Source organism: Ailuropoda melanoleuca, chromosome 6 (assembly GCF_002007445.2).
Source record: "Ailuropoda melanoleuca isolate Jingjing chromosome 6, ASM200744v2, whole genome shotgun sequence".
Classification (NCBI taxonomy): domain Eukaryota; kingdom Metazoa; phylum Chordata; class Mammalia; order Carnivora; family Ursidae; genus Ailuropoda; species Ailuropoda melanoleuca.
The window spans coordinates 79,618,521-79,641,763 of record NC_048223.1 but is presented as its reverse complement, the minus strand read 5'-3'; the positions used below and the strand labels follow the sequence as shown (position 1 = coordinate 79,641,763).

Sequence of the window (23,243 nt, the reverse complement as noted above, 5' to 3'; positions counted from 1 at the left end):
GATGAACTTTGAAAACATTATGCTAAATGAAAAAAGCCAGACACAGAAGGAGAACTAGGATATAATTCCCCTTATATGAGGCACCTAAAATAGGCAGATTGATAGAGACAGAGAGTAGAATAAAGGTGACCAGGGGTTGGGGGGGAGGGGAAATGGGAGAGTCACGGTTTAATTGGTGGGGTTTCTACTTAGGATGATGAAGAAGTTCTAGAAATGGAAAATGGTAGGGCTGTACAATGTTGTCAACCTACTGCTACTGACTTAGACACTTAAAAGTGGTTCTATGGTAAATTTTATGTTACATGCATTTTATTTACCACAATAAAAGTAAAGGAAAATTATCCCCACACTAGAAAAATGGCAGATGTCCACAAAGGAAAACAGAGAAATAAATTGTGGTCTCTTCACACACCAGAATACTATTTAGTAACAAAAAGCAACAATGTAAATAAATCTCAGAATTATAATACTGACCAAACGAACCAGCCACCAAATAAGTACATGCTGTATGACCCCATGTATGTCGAGTTTATGAAAAAGCAAAACTAATCTATAATAACAGAAATGGATTAGCTGTTGAGTAGGGTTAGGGGTTCTGACGGTAAAAGGAGTATAAGGGCACTTTCAGGGGTGATGGGAATGGATCATATCTTGTTTGGCACTGTTGTTATACATGCGTACTTGGTACAATTCATGGAACTTTACAATTAAAATGAAGACATGTGGTGTTTTGTTGTCTGGAAATCACACATATAATAAAGCTGATAAAAGGAAGGAAGGAGGAAGGGAAGAAGTAGAGAAGATAGGAATAAATGAAAGAGGGGAGGAAGAAAAAAATTCCCAAGTATAGCAATTAGAACGGAGTAAAATCAGCACCAGGAAAGCCAATTACACACACTAAAAAAATGGGAAACCCAGAGAGAATTGCACATGTATACGCAAACTTGGCAAGGCCAGAGGTGACACTGAAAAGGAGAGAAAAGATGAAGTGAACAATAAGCCAGCCATGTAGTCAAAAAGTCTAATTCTATCTCTGTATCACACCACCACAAATTCCAGATGGATCGAACACCCAAATATGCAAGACAAGATTTTATAGCTTTTAGAAGAAAATATAGCAGAGTAACTTCGTGATTTCAACTCCTGAAGACTGTCCATACACATATCACAGACCCAACACCTCTCTCACACGTATATCACAAAAATTAAGAAATTTGATCACATCAAAATGGAAAAGATAACAAAGTTAAAAGGTAAACCATAGATTCACACATCAGAGCCAAGTGTTCACATCTAGATTATTCAGGGAGTCCCAAAAGTCTTAGTACAGTTTTAAGCTTTAATCCTTTCAGAAGTGTAAGCGCTACTAACTACACTAACAATATTTGGAAAGTTAACTGTGTATATTTTTAAATATTGATATGTTTCTTATTAAAATTCAATATAACTGCCATCCTCTGCTGCACATCACTCTAGTCAATTTTCAAATTTTGTAAAAAGTTTTCTCAGCTGTTGCTCAGTGAGACAAAGAATTATGTATATAAATGCTGGCCTCAACATCCTCCAAGAAGAAGGTTTTGAAAAACACATGACAGAGACTTTGCACATGACCTCACAAGGAAAAGTCTGGTGGACACAGATCAGGTGACCTCGGTGGCCAAGTAGCAGATTTCCTCCATTGAGCCACCGTCAGAGAAAGTGTCATTCAGGAACTATTACACCCCTGTAAGTTAAAACTAAAAATTTACTTTTCAAACCCACAAAAATAAATAAGTAGAAGGGCAATATAAATCAGTACACTGCCAAATGATATATTTGTAACTGTAGCCTTTAAACTTCCAGAGTCATTAAACGTAAAATTCCACTAAGACTTTTGAAACACTCTGGGTAATAGATGCCCGAATAGATGCCCAAATTCCTGACTAAAATTGCTTATTTTTCTCTGCACATTGTTCTCTCAGTTGTTTTATATATATGTGAGTCTATACTGATAGGTGTATAGATACTAATGTTCACAAGGTCTTTTTTGATTTAGCATTTCTTTTAGCAATGTTATACTGCCTGTATTTTTCAGGATGGTACGGCATTTATCATGAGGAATTGGCTCATGTGATTATGGAGCCTGACAAGTTCTACTATCTGCCATCTGCAAGCTGGGGATGCAGGGAATCAGTGGCATAGGTCAGCCAGAATCCAAAGGCCTGAGAACCAGGAGAACCAGTGGTGTAAATCTCAGTCCAAGGGCAGGAGAAGATGAGTTTTCAGCTCAAGCAGTGAGGCAGGTAAAAGGGGGGAAATTCCTTTCTCCACCTTTTGTTCTATTCAGACCCTTGAGGGACTAGAATCCTGCCTATCACCACTGGGAAATGCAATCTAGTTTACCGAGTCCCCTGTTTAATGCTAATCTCATCCGGAAACACCCTTACAGAGAAACCAGAAATAATGTTTAACATGGGCCTCCCATGGGCAATGAAGATGACACAAAAAATTAACCATCACATCATCCATCTTTGTTCTTTAAGGGATGTTAAGTGAAAAAAAGTAGGTGCAGTGCATTGCATACGGATCCATTTGTATAAAAAGAAGGAATTCTGTATATATCTACACACACAGTTGTTCTCAGTTCTCTTTAGGCGGGGAGAAATCGTGCTGTATAATCAGGGGAAAGGCAAATACAGGGTTTATTCTTCTCATATGTAGGCACTAATGAACAGAAGGCCATACTCTTACTTAGTTTCTGCCAAACTGCGCAGAAGAGGAAAACAAGTTTCACGAGAAGAACTAAAAACCACTGGGAATTGCTTTAATAGCTAAATGGGGAAAATGCAAAGATAAGAGAAACCATCACAGATAAAACTTAGCCTTCAGTAATGAAGCCAGCTACAAGCCACGGTTTAGGATTTTTAGCTGGAAATTAAACCAGTGTTGAGTGTTAACAGGACTAAGGATTTTTAAATATACATCAAACAAGTGATGTCCAAGTTCCCCTCAATCTTCCCCAAGGGGTGTGAACTAGTCAGGGCTGGGATTACAGCAGCCTGAAATGGAATTTCTTACCCAAGGCAACTGGGGACATCAAAGGATTGAGGAAGGTAAAGGTCTGAGGAGCAATGCAAAGGCCCAAGGAAGAAGAGTCAAGCCAGAAGGAATGTCTGAACGATTACTAAAACTAAATTGAGAATGAATGGCCAAAATTGGAAGTGACATGAAAGTCAGACATACCGAAAGGAATATATGATCAGAGAGATAGGAACAGATTAAATCAGTTGGAAGCAAGAAGGGAAGGGGGGATTTGTAGAAAACATGCTGGTCTAACTTACAAATATGGACTAAGCACAGGGCATGTAGCTTAGAATCTGGATTTGTTGACCTTGATGCTTTAAGGATGGAACAGGACAGGTGAATACAAGCACATGTTGGAGGTAGTGTGGGTTCGGTTCCACAACCATAAAGGTAATATCGCAAGAAAGTGAGTCAAATGAAATTGTTGGTTTCCCAGTGCATATAAATGATTTTTACACTATATTATAGTCTACTAAGTGTGCAATATTATTATGTCTAACAAAGTGTACATACCTTAATTAAAAAATACTTTATTGCTGAAAAATGGTAACCATCACCTGAGCTTTCAGTGAGCCATAATCACTGATCACAGATCATCCGAGCAAATATAAGAACAAGGAAAAAGCTTGAAATATTGTGAGAATTACTAAAATGTGATACAGAGACACAAAGTGAGCAAATGCTGTTGGAAGAAATGGCATCAATGGACTTGCTCGACACAGTTACTGCAAACCTTCAACTGGTAAAAAACGCCATTTGTACGTGCACAGTTTGTAAAGCCCAATAAATTGAAGTGCGATAAAATGAAATACGCCTGTATCATTAAACCGTGACTTAGGAACCTCTGGGAATGGGTACTGTATATGAATTCCTACCTACTTCAAAACTCCATCACTTAATAGTCTAAATACCATGGTTAAGCCACCATGAGCCACCTTTGTCCCTCTCATCACAAGGAGTCCAATTGAAAAGGTAATGTTAAAGGAAATTATTCCCAGTACCTCTTAAATTCATCCCTATTTCTAAGATTGAAGGAATTATTCCATCATGGAAAAGGACACATTGGTTTAAGGTAACAGATGTGAGAAAACATAAGCATTAATTATTTCCAGAATATTCGACATGCTAATTAAGGCTATCCATTTGAACTTAGGTGTCATCCACTCCTCCTATGAGTTGAGTTACCATTTACAGCCTGAACCCAAGGACAGTCAAATCCTATTGCCAGTATCTTCACCCCCGCCTAGAGGCCTTCATCATTTTCCTTAAATAACCTGGCATTTGTGTCATATTCTCAAGGTGTCCCTCTACCTCTGAATTTAACGAACATAGGAAGGTTTGGCAAGAGCGTGAAACTATTTTCTCTCTTTGATCTAACTGCCCAGACATCATGTTTTTCCCTTATCTTTCAGCCGGTCCAAGCAGCAAGGGAACTTACCTTAGGATGCTGGTTTTTGTTGACTATTAACCACACACCATAGTCATCATTGTGCACAGGCAGCCATCACACACATGACTGCTTATGCCCACACTGCTTTGTAGTCCCCTCTTTTTCTCACGGTTTCATTGTCTTGGGCAGAGAAACTCGTAAAATATGACTGAAGAGTGGCGCTCCTCATTTACATCAAAGATAATTCCATTCTAAGGCAAAGATGTTGCTCAATGTCACTGTTGGGCTGAACACCAGCAATGCTTCTAGTTGGTGGAAAATGGTCTTTTTGCTTCTTTTCTCAATATTCCCTCAGCTCCCTATTTATTTCTGTCCACTGTGTCCACTTCCAGGTCTGCCTCGTGTTCTCCTTTGGCATAATTTCATTTATTATCATTTACATCATCCCTACTTTAGGAACTCGCTCCCAGACACATTCCATACTTAAATTTCCTCTTTCGTTTCTTAGCAAAACTCCCTTGACCCAGGTTGTATGTGCTCCAGCCCACGTTCCATAACACTTCAGAAAAATCAACACATGCTATTATGTTCGTAGGTACAAATAACATAGCTTACTATCTACTTCACCCACAAAGTGACAAATTAACATTCTAATTCCCCAAAGAAGGACTCCTAGGGCTGGAAAACTTCAGGTAAATATATAGGAAGACGATATTTTTGGACAGTGGCTGTGTCTTCTAGTATTCTTCAAATCCCTTAAGTGTTTGCTGATGCACTGGAAGTAATATACAGTACTCCACTAGGGGCTGACGGTCTGTTTGTCATACGAATAAGTAACCAACATGTTTTTGTGCTCCTCTGTTCTCATTTTTCTTTCCAGGTCCTAGTCACGGTAGTTTAGCACATGGTATTTGGACAAGTTAGAGGGAACAGAACAAGTAATGGTAAACACCCTTCTTCGGCAAAGGCTTCTTGGAAGCAGAATTGGGATAAGCAGATGGTGAATGTCACATTGGATCAGCTGCATTGGATAGACACCACGGAAGAGTCTCAATGGACCCTGTGTCGTCCACCCTTGGCGTTACGCAGTGACGCAGATCTGACTTACGCTGCTTTTATGAGTAGCAACTACTGAACACTGTTATTGTTTTTGATGAAAAGAGCCCTGTGGATTGTTTTTGATCTGCATATTAACAAAGAAGAAAAAGACAGCCAGGTTATTTCTTAGAAGCAGCAAGAAAGATTTTCCCTTAAAACTGTGCAAGATACATCTCTGCTGGAACATACACACACACACACACACACACACACACACACACACACAGAGAGAGACAAAACAAAACAAAATAAAGCAAATGAAAAATCCTTTCATCCAGAATCTGTGGTTTGCTTTCTTTTATTCCTTAGCATACATGGATATGTGAAAATGCACAACACTCAGACGTGCAGCCTGATCGAGTGATAATCTCTTATAATGTGCCTCTATTTAAAGCAACAAACAGATGGAGGGTTTATGAGCAAGGCTGGTAAAAGTAAAAGCAAATTATTGTAATAGTTGTACTTTTAATAGGATTCCCCACAATCTAAAACATTATTCCCCAAGGAACAAATTGTTCTATAAAATTGCGTTACTTAGGGAAAAGACAGTCCGCCCTAACTTTGCAGAGGCAACAGAGGACCCTGGATGGCCTTCTATTGCAGGGGCTCTCAAGGCAGATCGGTGTCCTGGGAGCGAGGATACAGGGATGTCGGCTACCATGACCTCCTAAGAAAAAGCTCGATGGAATAGGGCAAAAGGCAGAAAGCCCAAGGGGCAATTGGAAGTATGAAATAATTCTGAGCTTTGATCGAATTTCTTACCTTCTAATTCTCTACTTTAAAAAGCATGGTTTTGGGAAATTCTTACAGATTTAAGATAAGCACGCAACGTCCTTTCCTGCTGTACTGATTGAGACCAACATCTCGCTCTACACACCAAATCTTGCTCCACAAACAGTGGAACTGCAAACAACCCAACACAAACTCATGACCGCTATCCCTTTTCAAGAGAAACAAAACTTGTAATAATTCTATCGTTAAGATGAATGGACCGTAGTGATGGCCTTTACGTAAATTAAAACTAAAGTTAATCTTAATTAAAGTTATTACACCATTTTGGAAGAAAATAAACAACCCAAAGAGAGGGAAACAATGTGGTCAATAACTCACTCCAAAAATATTTTTTGCCTCCAAAGCTCGCATTGAGGGAGACATTCCTGCGCATGATACAAATGGTTCTGACATTAAGAAAAGTAAACAAGTAAGAAAAATAAAGATGGAAAAATTCTGTGGTCAGTTCACAAATGCTTTTTTATTGTTTGAGGCAGGGTTAAAGCCTTTTATAAAGACAAGGATATATGTGCTGCTAGATTGGATATGACATTGGACTCGTCTAGCTGCCCTTGCACAGAAATCTGGCTGCCCATCATGTGCCATGGACGGAACATGTGTTGGTGCTTCTAAACAAAGAGCCAGGGTGGGACCTGAGGCAGCTAATTTAAAGCATTACCCCAATGCTGTTTCATAGATCAAACGGAGAAAAGGTACTCAGCTCTGGTTATTAACGGATTTGAGAGATAAAGGCAAACATTTCATATCCTCTAATTATTAATGGCCTTGAGGGTTTTGATCTAAATTTGTGTCCATAACTGATTAACTTGCATAATCTACAAGAGGGACTCCTGCCAGCCTTGTTGCAAGTCATTCAAGGACTGTGTTGACTCAGGAGGCCAGAGGCCATGTAAATGGTCTAGATCTGAGAACGTACGTTCGTCTTAGGTTCCTGGGGATTTTGAGTTCCCGGAGACTTTTACGGTAGCAACTCTCTGGTTTTGTGTTATCTATAACTTGGAAGGACTCTCTTTCAGGTTTTGCTGTCCTCAATCTAACCTAATTCTGGGAGATCCAGGGCAATGAACATCTGGTCTAAACAGAAGAAACAAAAATAAACGCTGTTGTGTCAAGAGCAACCGGCCTTTCAAGTAACTCCTAGAGTGATTTTACTGTGTATCGGTATATTAAATGAAATTATAGCCACCCAACTAGTACGATTATGCTTCTTTTCCTTATAACATTAGTGCTGGAATTTAGCCAAAGATACACAAAGACCATCTCATGAGCTTACCAATTTCAGTTCTGAGAGGTCCTGAGGAAAATGCGAAGGGTTTGTGCCTTCTATTAAAAACTGCTTGGGTTTCTGGTGGATATTTTCTGTGGTCCTCACTTTCTTTCTTAACTTCCAGACCCGTCACTCTATTTTCATCACCTCACTATCTTTAAATAGCACCCAAAGGAGCAAATCAGCTCCAGACTACAACTATGGCCACAGGCATAGCTGGACGCATGTGTGGTTAAAAATAAATAAATGAATACATAAATAAGTCAGAGTCCTCGGTGCAACCAGAGCTTGGTGCTGGGAAAGATGCCTGACGTTGCCTACTGCTCAGGGCAAGAAGTGGATTTAGAAATACACAAAACAAGACCGAGTCCACGCTTTTGTAGTTAGGGATTTAGGGAAAGCTATTTACTCCAATACAGGAAGTGTAACAACACAAAGCCAGCCAGAAACGCATGACCTGGCTGAGAACTTAGACCTTCCGTTCTCTAAAACACTGCACACCAGAATGCACTGCCTATAACAAAGAAAGGTGCTAAAGGATGGTATATGTTGCAGGGGTGGGGGGGGGCAGCTACACAGAATAGAAGGGATTGAAATTTAAGGTAAATAAGGAAGGGTAGCCTTCCTCTAAACTGTGACTATTCCACTAAAAATAAACCCACAGCACAATGGTATCAGAGGGATCTCTACTCAATAGGCAAGCTGAAGACACAGTCTCTCTCACTTGACTATGGCCAGTACGCATGCTCAGGGAGGCCCCAGGTGTGACCTCTGCTCCCCTGTGAGCAGTGGAGGGGCCAGGCAATCTATCATGGTGTTCCTCCTGTCAGCCCCGGTGCTTCGCTGCCGCTGTCTGTCACCCTAGTGGATGAGACCTGCTTAAGGGCAATCATGTCAATCTCTATGTGACCACTCAGTCTAAGGCAGAAGGATGATCTTGACAGGCCTGGCAAAGTCAGCAGAAGGTACCAAAGGCTGAAGTCATAGCCTTCTCACAGAGACGCAATGTGGGCCATTGTTTTTTTCCTTCAGCTTTTTCTTTATTTTTATTTGCCCTTTTACTTTTATTCTCATGACACAGGCTAAAGCATACAGAACTTGCCATCAGAGCTGGTCATCTCGAATAAACCTGTTGCCTTCCGAGTTTTTCCCATAGTAAACATAGCGACACTTCCCCAGGACACCTGCAAAAAAAAGGAAACACATCTTTAGAGGTGGCACGATTAGTACAGCAAGGAGGCGCAGGCACAGAAAAGAAGATATGCAACATGGTCACTGATCCAGTGGGTGGCAGCAAATGGATTAAGCCCCAGGAGGCAAGGACCCTAATTTCTTGTCCTCAGAGTTGACAATCAACTAAAAGGTCACCAGAGCACAGGCTTCTTAGGAATAACACATTTCCTGCACGAATTCTCTTCTACCTTTCAGAGACTTCTCCAGTTTGGCCAAGTACTCCAGTTTACTCAAAGCATAAGCCTCTCTCTGTCTAGGTTCACTTAGTAGAGTTTCAAAAAATGGAAAATTAAGACTTCCAAGAAGGGTCCAACCCAAGCAAAAGATATAAAACAATCTTCCCAGAATGTGATTCTTTTCAAGTCCTTTATCATGAATCAAGATTATGACCTTCCAGCGAGAATCTTCCAAATCCCAGGAGGCATCAAAGACATCTGGGTGATCAAGGAATAGCAGTAGTGTTGACAAAATGCCACATGGAAATTAACAAGAGCCTCCAGCATTAAAGGGCTTCCTCTTCCCCTTTTTTAAATTGGCTCCATGCCCAGTGTGGAACCCAACACAAGGCTCGAACCCATGACCCTGAGATCAAGACCTGAGCTGAAATCAAGAGTTGGACGCTTAAATGACCAAGCCACCCAGAGACCCCAAAAGGGCTTCTTCTTATGGGCCTGAAATGAATCCTCAGGTTGGAATGCCATTGATTTTCATCTTTAGTCTTATTTTAAATAATTTTGTGGCTCCACATAGAGTTTTTGTTCCATTCAAGGAGATTGTAGGAGAGTTTAAGTATTAAAAATACCTCTAGAATAGGGTCCAAATCTTTTAACCAACTTAATATTTATTCTAAATATCCATAAGAAATCACCTGCCACAGTTATTATGAAAGCTTTGTATGATCATTAAGGGAAAGTTAATTTTTCTCTAAGAAAACATTTATAATTACAGTTTGCTTTTGCCATATTGCTTTTTTTTTCTAATCTTAGAAAAAGTAACTTAAAATTCAGCTTCGCAGAGTTGTCTTATTGCTAAAAGTACTTGAGTCTCTGAAGTGTGCATAACCAGAAAAAGGCAAAGAAATGTCCATAAAACATTAATTCACGAGCCACAAATCTACCTGTAAAAATAGCGGCTTATATGCATGATTATTTTTTTCTGTCAGTTTGTTAGTGTGAAACCAACAATCACCATCTTTTGTTCATTTGGGGTAAATTAGCACTTGAAATTATCCAGGTTCTTCATAGCAGAAGTTCTAAGTAAATATTTTGGTGTTTCTACAAGAGATGATTCTCTACTACAGAACTTTAAATATTATTCTCAACGAAGGATTAAAAATGGCTCTTAGAAACTTTTAAGGACAGGGCAGAGGCTCGCCTGTTTGGATGGCTTGGGACAAAGTTGGGAATTCCTGGGGTCACAGAATCTCTTGAGAGTTGGCAAAAAGGAAAGGACGACATTGTTTCATGTTCAAGCTGGTCTTGGGCTTGCTCTCATTACTTCTGTTTATCTCGTTTCCATGAACAACGTTACTGCGGACCAATCCTCCCCTTTAGACATGTTTTCCCCTTGGCCCCAATCCCTAGTTTCTGCTTTTCAGAAATTAGGCGCTTGGAAACATCGAGCTTGGATAAGACCTCCTTGAGACCTTTCTTGGGGCTAAAAATTATTCCTTTGGCTGTTGGCAGCACTGAGCTGCTCCCTTTATTGTCCAGCATTATGCAGCACCTGCAGCTGTACTAACATTGTTACCGATGCTGGGAACCGGCCTGATGGTCAGGCCTGGAGGGTCAGGTTCCACGCCAGGAACAGTATCCCCTACAGGCCTGGGTGCGAGTGTCTCAGATGTTTCTGCAAGTCCACAAAGGGCCTCCTTGAACATAATTGACTCAAATAAACCCTCAAGAATCTGAAAGGATAAGGCCAAGGGATGTTAATTTCTTTCTACAGCACCAGGACAGCATGAATTTTTATAAAAAGAAATGGATAGGGCTGTCAGATATCATAAAGAACACAGTCTTTCTCTTGACTGAAAGAATAAAAGGCAGACATGCACACGCATGCACACACCCCCCCCACACACACCCCACCCACTAGTGGGTGCATTCTCTCCAGTAAACCCTCCAGTACATTCAGGGATTGAATTTCTTTACTCTATTCTCTCTCCTTGGCAACCGTCAACTCCAGACCTTGCCTAGAAACAACGTGGACGGCAAGTGCCATTCTGGAAACAAGCTGGCTGCTCCTGGAACATGGGCTGGAATGTGGAGGGAGGGAGGTGAAGTGTTTTGAGCCCTGTTCCCCGGGCCTTCTTTCTGGTCGGCACTGATGAAAGTCCTTTTTAAGGCCTGCCCTGTTCCTTTGGGCCTGGAAGCAAGAATGTTTATAGATGTCCTGGTGAGACAGGGCTGTTTGATGAATGCAGGAGACTGGCGAGGTGTCAGAGCTTGGAGAATGAGGCAAGGACATGAGGTATTAATATTGTCAATGATCTCTTGACGGGAAAACAGATACCGCACTCACCGTCAGATTTAAATAGGCATCAAGTGCATTGATGACAAAAGGGCAGACTTCAAACAAAGGGCTGTGTGGTGGGGAGCGGAGCTAGTCTCTGTGCCGGCAATAACCTGAGCTGAAGAGACACTGTCAAGGCTACAGACAGGCCCAGGATTGTGTGCAGTGACAGAAAACAGAGATGCCGACAGAGATACCAGTGCCATATTATGCCAAGGATATTCTAACACTGTCTGCCGCTCTAACGAAAGCTGACATCACTCCCTATCACTTGGGGTCTTCTCCGCCCGCTCCTGCAGAGCATTTCTCCCCAGACATCATTACAAAACTTGCGGCTGTAAGTTCCTGGCAGCCCTGTTCTGTCGGAGCACTTGGGGTCAAGGGGCCTAAGGATAACCTTGGTCAATCTAAATTTGGACTTTGCAGAAGAGTGCACGCATCCCCCTGGTATCTCGGCTACTTGAGGTGATCAGAGCGCCAACGTGTGAGGAGCTGTCATCTTGAATAAAATCCTTACAGGGAAGGCCCTCTGTCTGTGGGCTGCTCCAGGAAGGCACAGGGACGGCCTGGCAGCCAAAAATGAAATCCAGCTGCTGGTGCTCTCCTGGGGAGAAAGGTGGCCTGGCTAGTGACAGGTAAAACGCGGCTGAAATTTTTGAACTCACACCAACTACAATTGCTTACATGAAGCAAGCGTTGCCTCTGTCGAGAACCCTACCCAAGCTCACAGTTGGGAGGTGATTTTCCCTCACATGGGACTTTAGGGTTCTCAAATAAATAAATAAATAAATAAACTTAACAAGGAAGGGAAGGGAAAAAAGAACCCACAATCCCATGTGTGGCCATAGGACTCTATTTATCATGAAGATTATTTGTAAAATAATCGAATCTGCTTGTAAATTAAGTGAGGTGGCACTGTGTTTCTCTCTCCCCTGCCTCCCCATGGCCCTCTTCTCCCGTCATGGCAACTGCCATAAACTGTGAAAATTACAGAGGGAGTAGTTTGCTTGCAAAGAACATTTTGACAAGGAGGTGCTCCAAGGCTGGGATTCGGGAACCCGCTGGTTGTGAGTCAGTAGGCGGCGGTTTCCGTGTACATCTGTAATGCATTCACTTGTTTGTATCTCCTCGAACTATAACGTCTTGGGACTGCAGGGGGAACAACACATTTAATGGCATATGTAGTGTTTTTAATTAAAATATCTGGCTTTGGCCATAATAAGTGAAGCAGGCTTGCCATGCATCAGGCCGACATGTATCTGTCTGTGTGGGGGTTTCTTCTCAGGGGCCCTGAAAAATGACAGTGTGCTGTCCCCTGGGGAATCTTCTCCTGCCAAATGAGACTCCTAATTTTTCTTAAGTAGCCAGCTCTCCCATCACTATAAGCTTTTAAAACTATAATTATGAAAAAAATGTATTGGGAAGAATCTGTTTTAAAGAGGTCCTTTATCTTTTAAATGTTTCCCCCTCTGGAATGGATGTTCTAATTACGCAGGTTAAGTTATGACCTTGGGGCTGCCTGAGGGGCTTGCGGCAGCCTCTTTTCTTTTGATGCAAGGCTGTGATGGCAGGGCAGTACCAGAGACTTTGCCAGGAAAGACCCTGAGAGTCCTGAGTAGAAATGCCTTGCACACCCATGCGGAGTCCAGCAAGGACCCCTGGGCTCCCTGATCCCCCCAACGGCCCTACACTTCCAATTGTATTTTTGATGTCTATTTATTAAGAAGAGGTGGGAGAAGACCCGTATTTAAATCCAGCTCTACCCCTAATGGTTATGTGACCACGTCCATGTCCCTTTTCCTTACTGGGCTGCATTCCCCATTTGTAAAATGAAGGCAAGGGGCCAGATAATCTTGGAAGTTCATTCTAGCTCTGAAATAAGTGATTTAGTATTTTCAAATGCTTCCCTTATGAAGACAGGGATGTCAGATCCAATACTGCCTGATGGAGAAGGCAAATGCAACGGTCAGTTAATCAAAATTTGATTTCAACAAAGTTAGCTCTTGAAACCCAGCCAGCCCACATTCCCATAATATATAGAAGAGGGGCTCTGCTGGACCTCAAAATCCCCAAGGAAAGAAGTTCCACTAACTTTTGTGTAGCCTGTATTCTACACTCAGAGCTGGGAAGTGCTTCCTGCAAACTAGCCCATGACCCGTTAGCTTTGATATGAGCCCATTAACTTATCAACTTTACATTCAGCAGAGCTCAACTCTAAATATCAGAGTAAGTGGCTGGCCATTTGTATCTCACTTCTGGAACAATAATAATCTAGACACACATAAGCATACAAATACAAAAACTTATTTGATGATGGAGTACGGGTTGGACAAATAAATTCATATTTATAAAATGAAGTAAAAAGTATCAATGCTATCATCATTATGAATATTAGTTTTGGTAATCATCATTTTAAATGCTATTATCACAAATGTAATTATTGCTGTGTAATGACAAAAACTTTTGATCTAGTGATTTTGATCACAGGAGCTTGCAGCTAGACAGCACTATGGAACAGACAAGGGACAGAGGGCTTCTCAAGGAACTCCTGTTTTCCAATCTGCACAAGTAAAGGAAGGAACTAGACTCTTCATGGCCTCTGGAAAAAGGTGATGACAGTGTTGTGAAGAAGTGGGTCTAGTGACAGACAGGGAAAGAGTATCTGAAGAGTCTTTCTGGTTCACTGCAGAAGGTTCTAGAACTATGCTTCCATGTGACACTATACATACCTTCAACATGTCACCTTTACAATACTCCCTCCTCCCCAATTTCTAATGCCCAGTGGCTGAAACAGTACAGAGGAGGTGTTCAATAAAGACTTGATGAACAGATAGATTGATACCACTGAAATTATTCCCTATACACAATTTGAACAGAATCCACAAAGTTAGGGATTTCAATTGCTGAACACTCATACCTTAACGTCTGCTAAGACTGCATGTCTGAAACATCTTAAAAATATATACAGATTGAATATCTGCCTTATTAAAGAAGGGGGCAAAATAACAGAAGGCAACAGTCTCAATTCCTAAACACCAGGGTTGTTTTTATGCTGAACACTTTCCTCCCACAGAAACAAAGCAATCACAGTCTCTGGCTGGAAAGAGAGAAGTGAAGTGAATGTTATCATCCAGCCTTAAGAGCTGTAAACATCATACACGGGGAAGGACATTCCCCAGAAAGCACATTCGTTGGTTTTTGTTACGTGTGGGCCGTGAGTAAACTGGGAGCTGGAAGGGAATAAACACCCCTGTTTTACAATCTTGAGAAGACGCCGGAGCGATACCCTGAGGTCAGCCTGTGTGATGTGCTATCAGCTCTGCTGTGGCTATCACACCGGATTTAGCAGAGCCTGCAGAATTACAGGCTCCTGGCACAACACCCTCCTTCAGGGTCAGCTACTCAAAAACCCAGGCAAAATGAGAAGAAGAGAGATTGTAAAAGGTCTTAAGGGAAGGGGTTGCTTAGAAGCTGTTTTTGTGGAGGGAGGACAGAGTCCATTGTCCATGCCATGCAGATTTTCCCTTCGTCGGCCTGCTCCTCTGAGAAGCCGCAGGCTGAGAAGAAGAGGGGAAAGGCTCTCTCCCCGGGACAGGGTAGAGAAGTCAAAGAATAAAGTGAGAGAGACTTCCTTCCCAAACTAGCTGAGTGTGATTTTAAGCAAGTGTCTCAGTTTATAATCTGCTTCTTGGGTTGGAATTGGTTGCCATGGTTGTGCAATGCTGGCTAATCCCAAAAACATCTGTAAGGGCTCCCGCTGTCTCCTCCATCAGCCAGGGCCACGAGGTCCTTGCTGAAGACTGCAGCGACCACCTCCAACAGCGCTGGGCAAGGGATGTCTCCTATCTCTCCAATGAGCACCCTCCGGAACTCTTCTCCTTTATCATACAAAACAACCCCACCCCAGGAGGGGTAGGAGCGGCAAGCCTTGCTACACTACCCCTGAGATACTGCTGTGGTCGACAGTTCACTTCTGCCATCTTGACCCCAAGGATGCTTCGGCTTTATGCTTATGAATGTAAACATGGAGACTAGTCTGATAATTTTTCTTTGAGAAAGCATTAACTATTCAGAGCAAACTGCATTTAGCCAATTTAATTCCTTAATTTTTAAATGCAAAGTTAAACCATATTCTATGTTTCACATTTCGCTTCTATTCTATCGAGTTTATTTTCAATGGAGTCAATTCTTTTCCATGTAATTTTTACAACCAGGCTAAATTTCTCAGCTTTTGCCTGATATCAAAGTTTACCGGTTAGAGCTTCTAAATCTCGGAGTCATCAATTTTTACAAAGTCACATTACCTTGAGTAAAATTTGAGTAAGAAAAGATCTGAATTGTGACAGGAAGACCTGTGCCTTCTGTTAAAGTTTAGTCAACTCACTTTATGCTGTGTCGTTTTGATTCATTTCAATTTTATTTTGTTTTCATTATTTCCACAAAGGCTAATTTCTCCCCATGAATTTGTATAGTTTTCAATATACCAACAAGATATAAATCTTGGTCAATTTTTTTTTCTTTTTTTGGCCCATAGTAAATTACGTTATGTGCAGATTTAGTTCCTGTCCGTTTTATTTTGGATTGGCTCTTTCTACCAGCAATGCTTATTATAAGTTAAAGTAAATGATAGTTTTTATTCATTTCTTAGCACAAAGGGTATGCAGGACAAAGATCAATACTGGCTGCATGATGGACGGAATCCGAATGGTGGGGCTATGACATGCTGCTTTCTACCAAGCACCGGTCAAAACAAAAACAAAAACAAAAAACAAAACACAGAGTGGGCCACAGCACCCAAGGGTTTGGAGGCATCCACATCCTGAATGGAAGCTGACTCCAATGCCAGGCCACCCATCTCTCTGAGAAGAGGGCACGTGGCCCCAGTGCTCAGTCCCCTCCGGGAGGCCTAATGGGAAGTTCAACTTTGCACTGAGAGAGAACAGATCATTTAGCCTGCTTACACCAATGTTGGGCCTTGTCAAGCCTCACCCCTGTGTTTGAGGAAGAAACAGCCAGGGAGGGAAACCAGTCAGCAGAGAAAGGATCTTGGAGAAACCTGTACTGAAGGTGATAGGAATGCAAGGCTGAGATGCCAGCCTCCCAGCCTGGGGGAGGCCGCGTGAACGGTCACGTGACTGGGCAGACAGGTTGATGTGTGACAAGCCAGAGCTTGTGGAAAATGTGCTCTGGGCTCCCAGGGCAGCTGAAATGAGGCTTGTCATTTTAGAAGAAGGGAAGGAGGTAGGAAAGGAGGAGAAAAATGCAGGGCCGGTTTTGCCCTCACATAGTCTGCTAGTGGGAAATGTAAAAGCTGGTCCAACTCCAAGAAATAACCACACCTTTGAGTGGACCCTCAGTAACCAGCTCCCCTGTTCCAGATGGAGCCCGTGGTCCCCGCCCCCAGGTTGCAGACCCATGGCCCTGCCCAGACCTGACCTAGCCATCAAAGTCCTTTCCACATAGAGGAAATATTAGGCTGACAGAATTAAAAGTTATCTGGCAGCAGGTGTTTCCATTATGTGAAACCTGGAAAGGAAACAGTCAACACGCTTTTCCTCAGATGTCAATGCTTTTTAAATTGTGTTGTACTGGGGGTTCAGGTAGACACAGACTGATAGGGAAGAATCCCAGTGTGAGGGTGGGCTCACCTGCTCTTTTTTAAACATCATTAATATGATTGGCTCTTATCTCTACATAGGCTGTATTTCAACCAAATAGGAACATATACACATCAGAGATCAATGCCATAGTAAAGATTTCCTTGTTCCAAAAACATCCCTCCATTAAAAAAAGCAAAAGCAAAAACAAAAACAAAAAAACCCTGCTAAATCTTCTTTGCAATCCAAATTTTGGTTTTTCTTCTTACGTTACATTTTTTGTGCCAGTTAAAATGAAGCCAGAAAGTTTTTATTCTGGCTTTCCAAACAATGATTTATTTATACAGTCTTATAAGAATATTCTATTTTGCTATACTTCCTAGCAGGCTTAAACACAGAATAGAATACTTCTGTTTAAAATCATTTCTTTAAGTGTACTGAAGAACTCTCGTTGAGACAAAATTTAAACACCTTCATTTTAGGTCAAGTCTTTTGTTTCATAATGGCAGAAAATGAGGTTCAGAGAGGCTTCGCCAAGATCACAGTGCCAGACCAGACGTCCATGCAATGCTACCTGTCTAGCCCAGGTATCTGAATCATAGGACACTGCCTTTAAGATGGGGGAGCACTGCAAAGATCAATCTGACATGGGCTGACTCTCACCTACTTTTCCATTGAGAGAAATTGAACCTTCAAGGCCCATTTGGTGTGAGCATGTTCCCCTACTCCCCAGCTCTGTATTCTAAGTGGGGGTTAATGGATTTGCGATGGGCTGGATTCCAAAGTGCATGCCAAGATGGAATGCAAATCCGTTCAGATTCATGAAGTTCCCTTCCGTGCTGCTCACTGATGGATGTCACATAAACCAAGCTGTCAGTCAAAGTGGACAGTGGCCAAGTGGTATGGCTTCATTCTTCTTTCTCAGTGTTTTTTTTCTTTTTACTGAAGAAAACTCAGAAATCTTTCAGACAGGAGAGAGAAAAGAAAGAAAAAGTTCACCCCTTCATCACTTCCACCACTTCCACCACCATGTCCACATTCATCTTTTCCATCTCCCGTCTGAAGTCAAGAACATTGCCACTAGAGGGCAGCATGAATTTAGGAAACACAGCGGCTTTCTTGGGGAGAAAAAAAAAAAAGATGGCAACTATTCAGGAAGGGCCATTAAAGCCACACTGTGCTTTTGGTCACCAATTATAGGTTCTGTAATGATCAATATGCCACGTTTGCTCAATCTATGCTGAAGGCTTTCTGGGAATGGGGCAACCAAACACCCCCCTTTTGGATTCCTCTAGCCTTGATTTCAAAGACTGATTTTCTTTGCCATCAGTTGCTCTAATTCATCTTCGAGGCTCAGGGGTTGGGGATGTTTACATAACACCTGTATAAATGTAAAGAAGTGTACAAACTAATAAACAAAGAAAAATTCCTGCATTTCCTAAAAAAATATCATTTTCATTGCAGAAATCCAACAGGAAATATGCCACCCAATGGCATGGAATTACCCATCATTGTGACAGCGAAAAAAGTAGAAAACTCAAAAATAAGACAAAATAAAACTGGATGAATAAAATATACAAAAGGTGGGTATACTCTGTCCACACAAATCATAGCTGCCCAAAACCCACCCAGTTATCATCTTTCCTCTTAGAGTATCTGGTCCAGACTAATCAGAAAAGAGAGGCAGCAGGGCACCTGGGTGGCTCAGTCAGTTAAGTGTCTGCCTTCAGCTCAGGCCACGATCTCAGGGTCCTGGGATCGAGTCCTGCACTGGGCTCTCTGCTTAGCAGAGACCCTGCTTCTCCTTCTCACTCTCCCTCTGTGCTCTGGCTCTTTCAAATATATAAAATCTTTAAAAGAAAAAAAAAAGAGAAAGAAAGGAAGGAAGGAAAGAAGGAAGGAAGGAGAAGCAGAAGCAACTCAAATAAAAATAAAATAATAATTCCAGCTTCTCTTTTACCACCATTTGGCACCCATCATTCATCTCTGGTACATGGGTTAGTGCTTATTTTCATGGCCTGATAGAAAATGACCACCTCCCTTTAGGAGAGATGAGGTACCCATCGGTTTCCGGGGATTTCAAGCTTATCATTATGTTTAAAACAGCAATAAAGGTATGGCATACTAGGGCATGGCATTTTAAATTAGAATTTTTTAGGATTAAAAGCAATGAGTCGATTCAATCAGAGAAGGGCCTAAACAAAACTTGGTGTTACTAGACTAGGGGAAGGTGAGCTGAGCACAGTGGGGCTTTCCATCTCAGCTGAAAGACCTTTCACGTGGTCAGCGAAGCACGCATAAAATGGCTCTCACACGCTTTCTTCCCGTACACTTTCTTTCCTCATATAACAGTCATGTGATTGACTAGCCACTAGGGGAATGTTGGGTTCCAGTTAATTAATTAAATTATCTCATTAACTCGTGGCTAACTAGAAACCTTTCTGAGTTTTCTCTCGTCCATCAACACTATGTAAACCCAAAGTCAGCTTCATTGTCTTACCAGGTATAACACAGTGACCACAAATGAGGATGTATTTGAGTATCTGTAGTGAGGATGACGCAGTTTAGCAGCTTAGCTGGGGTGGGAAGACGGCTCATTGAACATTCCTCAAGGTCTTAGGATCTCCCTTCTATATGACCTCCAAAGGGGCAGAGATGACAACTTTTCATCTTTGCTTCATGAGGCCCAGGACATGCAGGTACTCAATAGATTATTTTTTTATGTGGAATAAATGAAAGAAGCCTAGGATGCGACTTGCCCTTGTACCAGAATCACCTGGAAGGCTTGATAAAACAGATTGCTGAGCCCCATCCCCAGAGTTTCTGATTAGCAGGTCCGAGACAGGGCCAAGAATTTGCATTTGTGCTAGTTCCCAGGTGAGAGTGATGCTGCTGAATAGGGGATCCCACTTTAAGAAACACTGTGCTAGGACAACACGAGGGGGCTCCTTTTTTTCCTTTTTAAAAAATAAAACCCTTGACGTTAGCTTTTATTCTTGTAAAATTAAGATCACTCAAATTCAGAGACAGGAAAGCTAGTTGACTGAGGGTACTAGTGTACTGTGTTTTAGTAAATGCTGTTACTGTCTCCAAACAGCAGTCTGAAGACCAATGGCAACTAAAATTAATAATACTAATAATTATAATAGTTGTGCCAGCTCTTTAATAAGAAACAAAAAACATAAAAGTTTAAATTTAAGTGATGTGTAGACTATATTAACAGAAGAAAAGAGTTTTTTGGATAAGTAGATTGGAACTGAACCTGGAAACCATAATTTATGAAGTATAGAAAAAAAAAAACTTGCAGAAAAAAATTTCCCAGAAAGTCTTTAGCTTTCCCCTAAAAGGACAGAATCTTAAATGAACAAATCGCAGCAGTGGGGGTCCTCCTGCAGAGTTTGAATGGGAATTTTGGCTTTGCTCTCAAGCACAAATTTGCTTTTGGGTTTCAGATCTGCTCCTATTAGAAAGCTTACATCAAAAGGGGGGAAAACATCCACAGTTCTGTCTAGTTCTTCAGGCTAAGATTTCTCAAGAGAGTCATCGAAAATAAAGACAAGTTGCTTTTTTTTTCTTTTTTTATTCTTTAAGCTGCAAAAAAAGAACCTCTCAAATAAAATTAAGCAGACCTAGTAACAACTGGGTTTGTCATAATTCAAACTCTGCAAGGATTGGGGGAAAGACCTTCCTTCTTGGGCCTATTAGTCCAGCCTCCATCTGCCCTTCATTAGAATCCAAACAAACTTTTCCTGTACTGATATTACTATAATCTTTCCTAATTCCAGGACACTCGAAATTGCTTTCTCCAAAAGGAAAACAAAAGGAATCTGCTGATATATGAGCTAACTGAAAGAAGTTTGCATTATATATATAAAAAGTATGTTGTTGCAGAAAGCACAATGTAATTCTTGGGCACTAGCAAATCTCAATGCCAAATGCCAAAATATTTTCATTATTTCCTGATCTTTAGCTTCCCATCCTCTAACCTGCCTTGGAAAAATAAAAGTTCATATATAATATGCTAATGCTAATGAAAGAAACTATACGTTAAGAATTAATAGTAGAAAGCAGTTTATAAGAGCAATATGAACCTCTTATACATTTTTTTAACCCAAGATAAAGACAAAGTAAACAGTAGAAGAACATATTATAAGGGCCTTCATTAGGGTCAGGCTCATTAAAACTTAATGAAGGCACCAGAGTTTCTCCAACAATATTAAGAGGGGTGCACTTTTTACCTATCAGTGGAATGGCCTGGGTTGGAGAGACATTGCTGACAGTGGGTGGTACCAGGTGTTATCTGTCTCTGGAACATACTACTTTGATGGCTTGGGATATTACCCCTTTTATTTGGCTGGCTTGAATTCGTCAGGATTCACCCTGTGGTGAGTTAACATGCCTCCATATTGAAAAAAAATTGCCCATGGGCCAATGTGAGCCTCACACCTAATAGAATACATCTGGCTCTGACAGTTTGATGCCCAGCTCTGAGCCACATTCGGCAACACAAATTAACAGCGTAGACATTGCCCACGCTGAGCAGGAAGTAATAACCTGCTACCTGCTACTTGGCCAAAATCTCATTATAAGCCATTACGGTAATTGAGGGCCAAGACTCTGTGGATATTAGACTCCCCGAGCGCCAGTCGTTAGTTCAGCAGAAGAAAGACTCCGAATGGAGGGGGCGGAGGGGCCGGCTGAGGAGAAACTGTTTTGGACCATAGCGTGAATTCCTTCTACAGGGCGCTCTGTGGCTCTGGGAGCTCTGGGAGCTGTTTCTCTTCTGCCCCAAAGTCCACACAACCTCTCGGGGATGGGGGGGGTCAGGACTCCAGGAAGCTGACATAATTCTTGGTAGGTCTCCAACAATGCTATACAATTAACATTTGGTTCAAGTGAATATTGAGGATAGCCACAAAGGGAAGAAGAGGGCAAAAGAAGTCAGAATGCTCCAGAGTAACAAGGGTAGAAGCTGGTATAGAGAGAGGGGAAGAAGGAAGCCACCCATCTCACCCAGAAGATGGACCCTCTCTAGAATTACTGCACCTGTATGAGCTTTCATTCTTCCGTGGGGGGAAAGGCCAGCCCCTTCTTCCCATAAGGCTGGCCCTCTTAGTCTCTGTCCAGGGTTGGGCAGCTAGGGATGAAGTGGTGTGGGTTTGGTAGAGGGAAACAGGACAGAAGTCCAATGGATCAGTCAAACAGTGGATCAATTAACCTTGTTTCTGGTACCATGAGGATGGCTCTGGACTGTAGTAACCATGACAGCTATCAATAAATATCTCTTGGAAAGAGTTACGGAGGGCTGGGGAAAGGAGTAAATGAAAATACAATAAACCATCCCCAGAAATTCCTTCTTATCCTGCTACACACAAATCTCTCCCCCCACCACACCTCACATACACCCCAATAAGAACCAAATTCTCTAATCATGGGAGCAGGTTTATGCCAGGCTTTACTTTGGTTATATTCAGGAGTATCCTAAAAATTCTGAGTGCCAGGTCTTCTCTAGAAATGACTGGCAGCCTAGTTAATAAACCTCCCTGGGCATCCAGAAGTTTCCATCACATCCTATACCATGTCTCAGTGAAAGGATCCCTGGTCTTGGAATTTTAAAAGAGTCAGTATTTGGGGGAAAATAAACACTATGGTGGAGGAGAGAGGATACTGCTGAGGGTGAGGACATCTGTGAACAGCAGGTGTGCACTCAGGACACCCTAAGACAGTCTTCCTATCTCAGCCACGCCAGCCTCAGTGTTTCTCTTCACCTAGAGGGTTAAGCACAAGCTGGAGCCTACGAAATGGCTGCTGTTGGTACAAGTGAGGCCTTCCCTATAACTAGATCCTTCAGGAAAAAACAAATTAATCAACAGCGAGCTGAAGTGGGTTTAATGATTGCATTCTGCATACAATCAGCTTTTCCCTTTTCAAGGGCCATCAATATGTCAAGGGAAGACATATCTGAAGGATATAGCTCTTAACATCAAGGTTATCTATTCTCCACAAGGCTCCCACTCCTTGCTGGGCTGATACTCCACGCTGCCTGTGTCTAACATTTTCATCAACTCTGCAATCAATCAAGGTAATAATGTTGTGCAAAAAATCAATTAACAACGCAATTAAACTTTCCTTATTATCTCAAAGGGCTGAAATAATACCTAAAGGGAAGATAGACTCACTGAACGCAGACATCCATAATCCAATGTGAAAGTGAATTATGAGCTTGGACAGATGCAGGCATGTGCGGGGGCTGTTATTTTCCAGGGGTTATATCTCATCGTGGCAGTGTATC

At 41.8% G+C, this 23,243-nt stretch overlaps 1 protein-coding gene across 1 annotated transcript in view; it reads right to left on the bottom strand.

The window, feature by feature from the left end:
- Positions 1–8,292: 8,292 nt before the first annotated feature.
- Positions 8,293–23,243, bottom strand: part of LRMDA (leucine rich melanocyte differentiation associated) — a 1,020,960-nt gene continuing 1,006,009 nt past the window's right edge. Inside the window, 1 exon segment of the mRNA XM_034663692.1 lies at positions 8,293–8,794. Coding sequence (XP_034519583.1) covers positions 8,715–8,794 — 80 coding nt within the window. The 3' untranslated portion in view covers positions 8,293–8,714.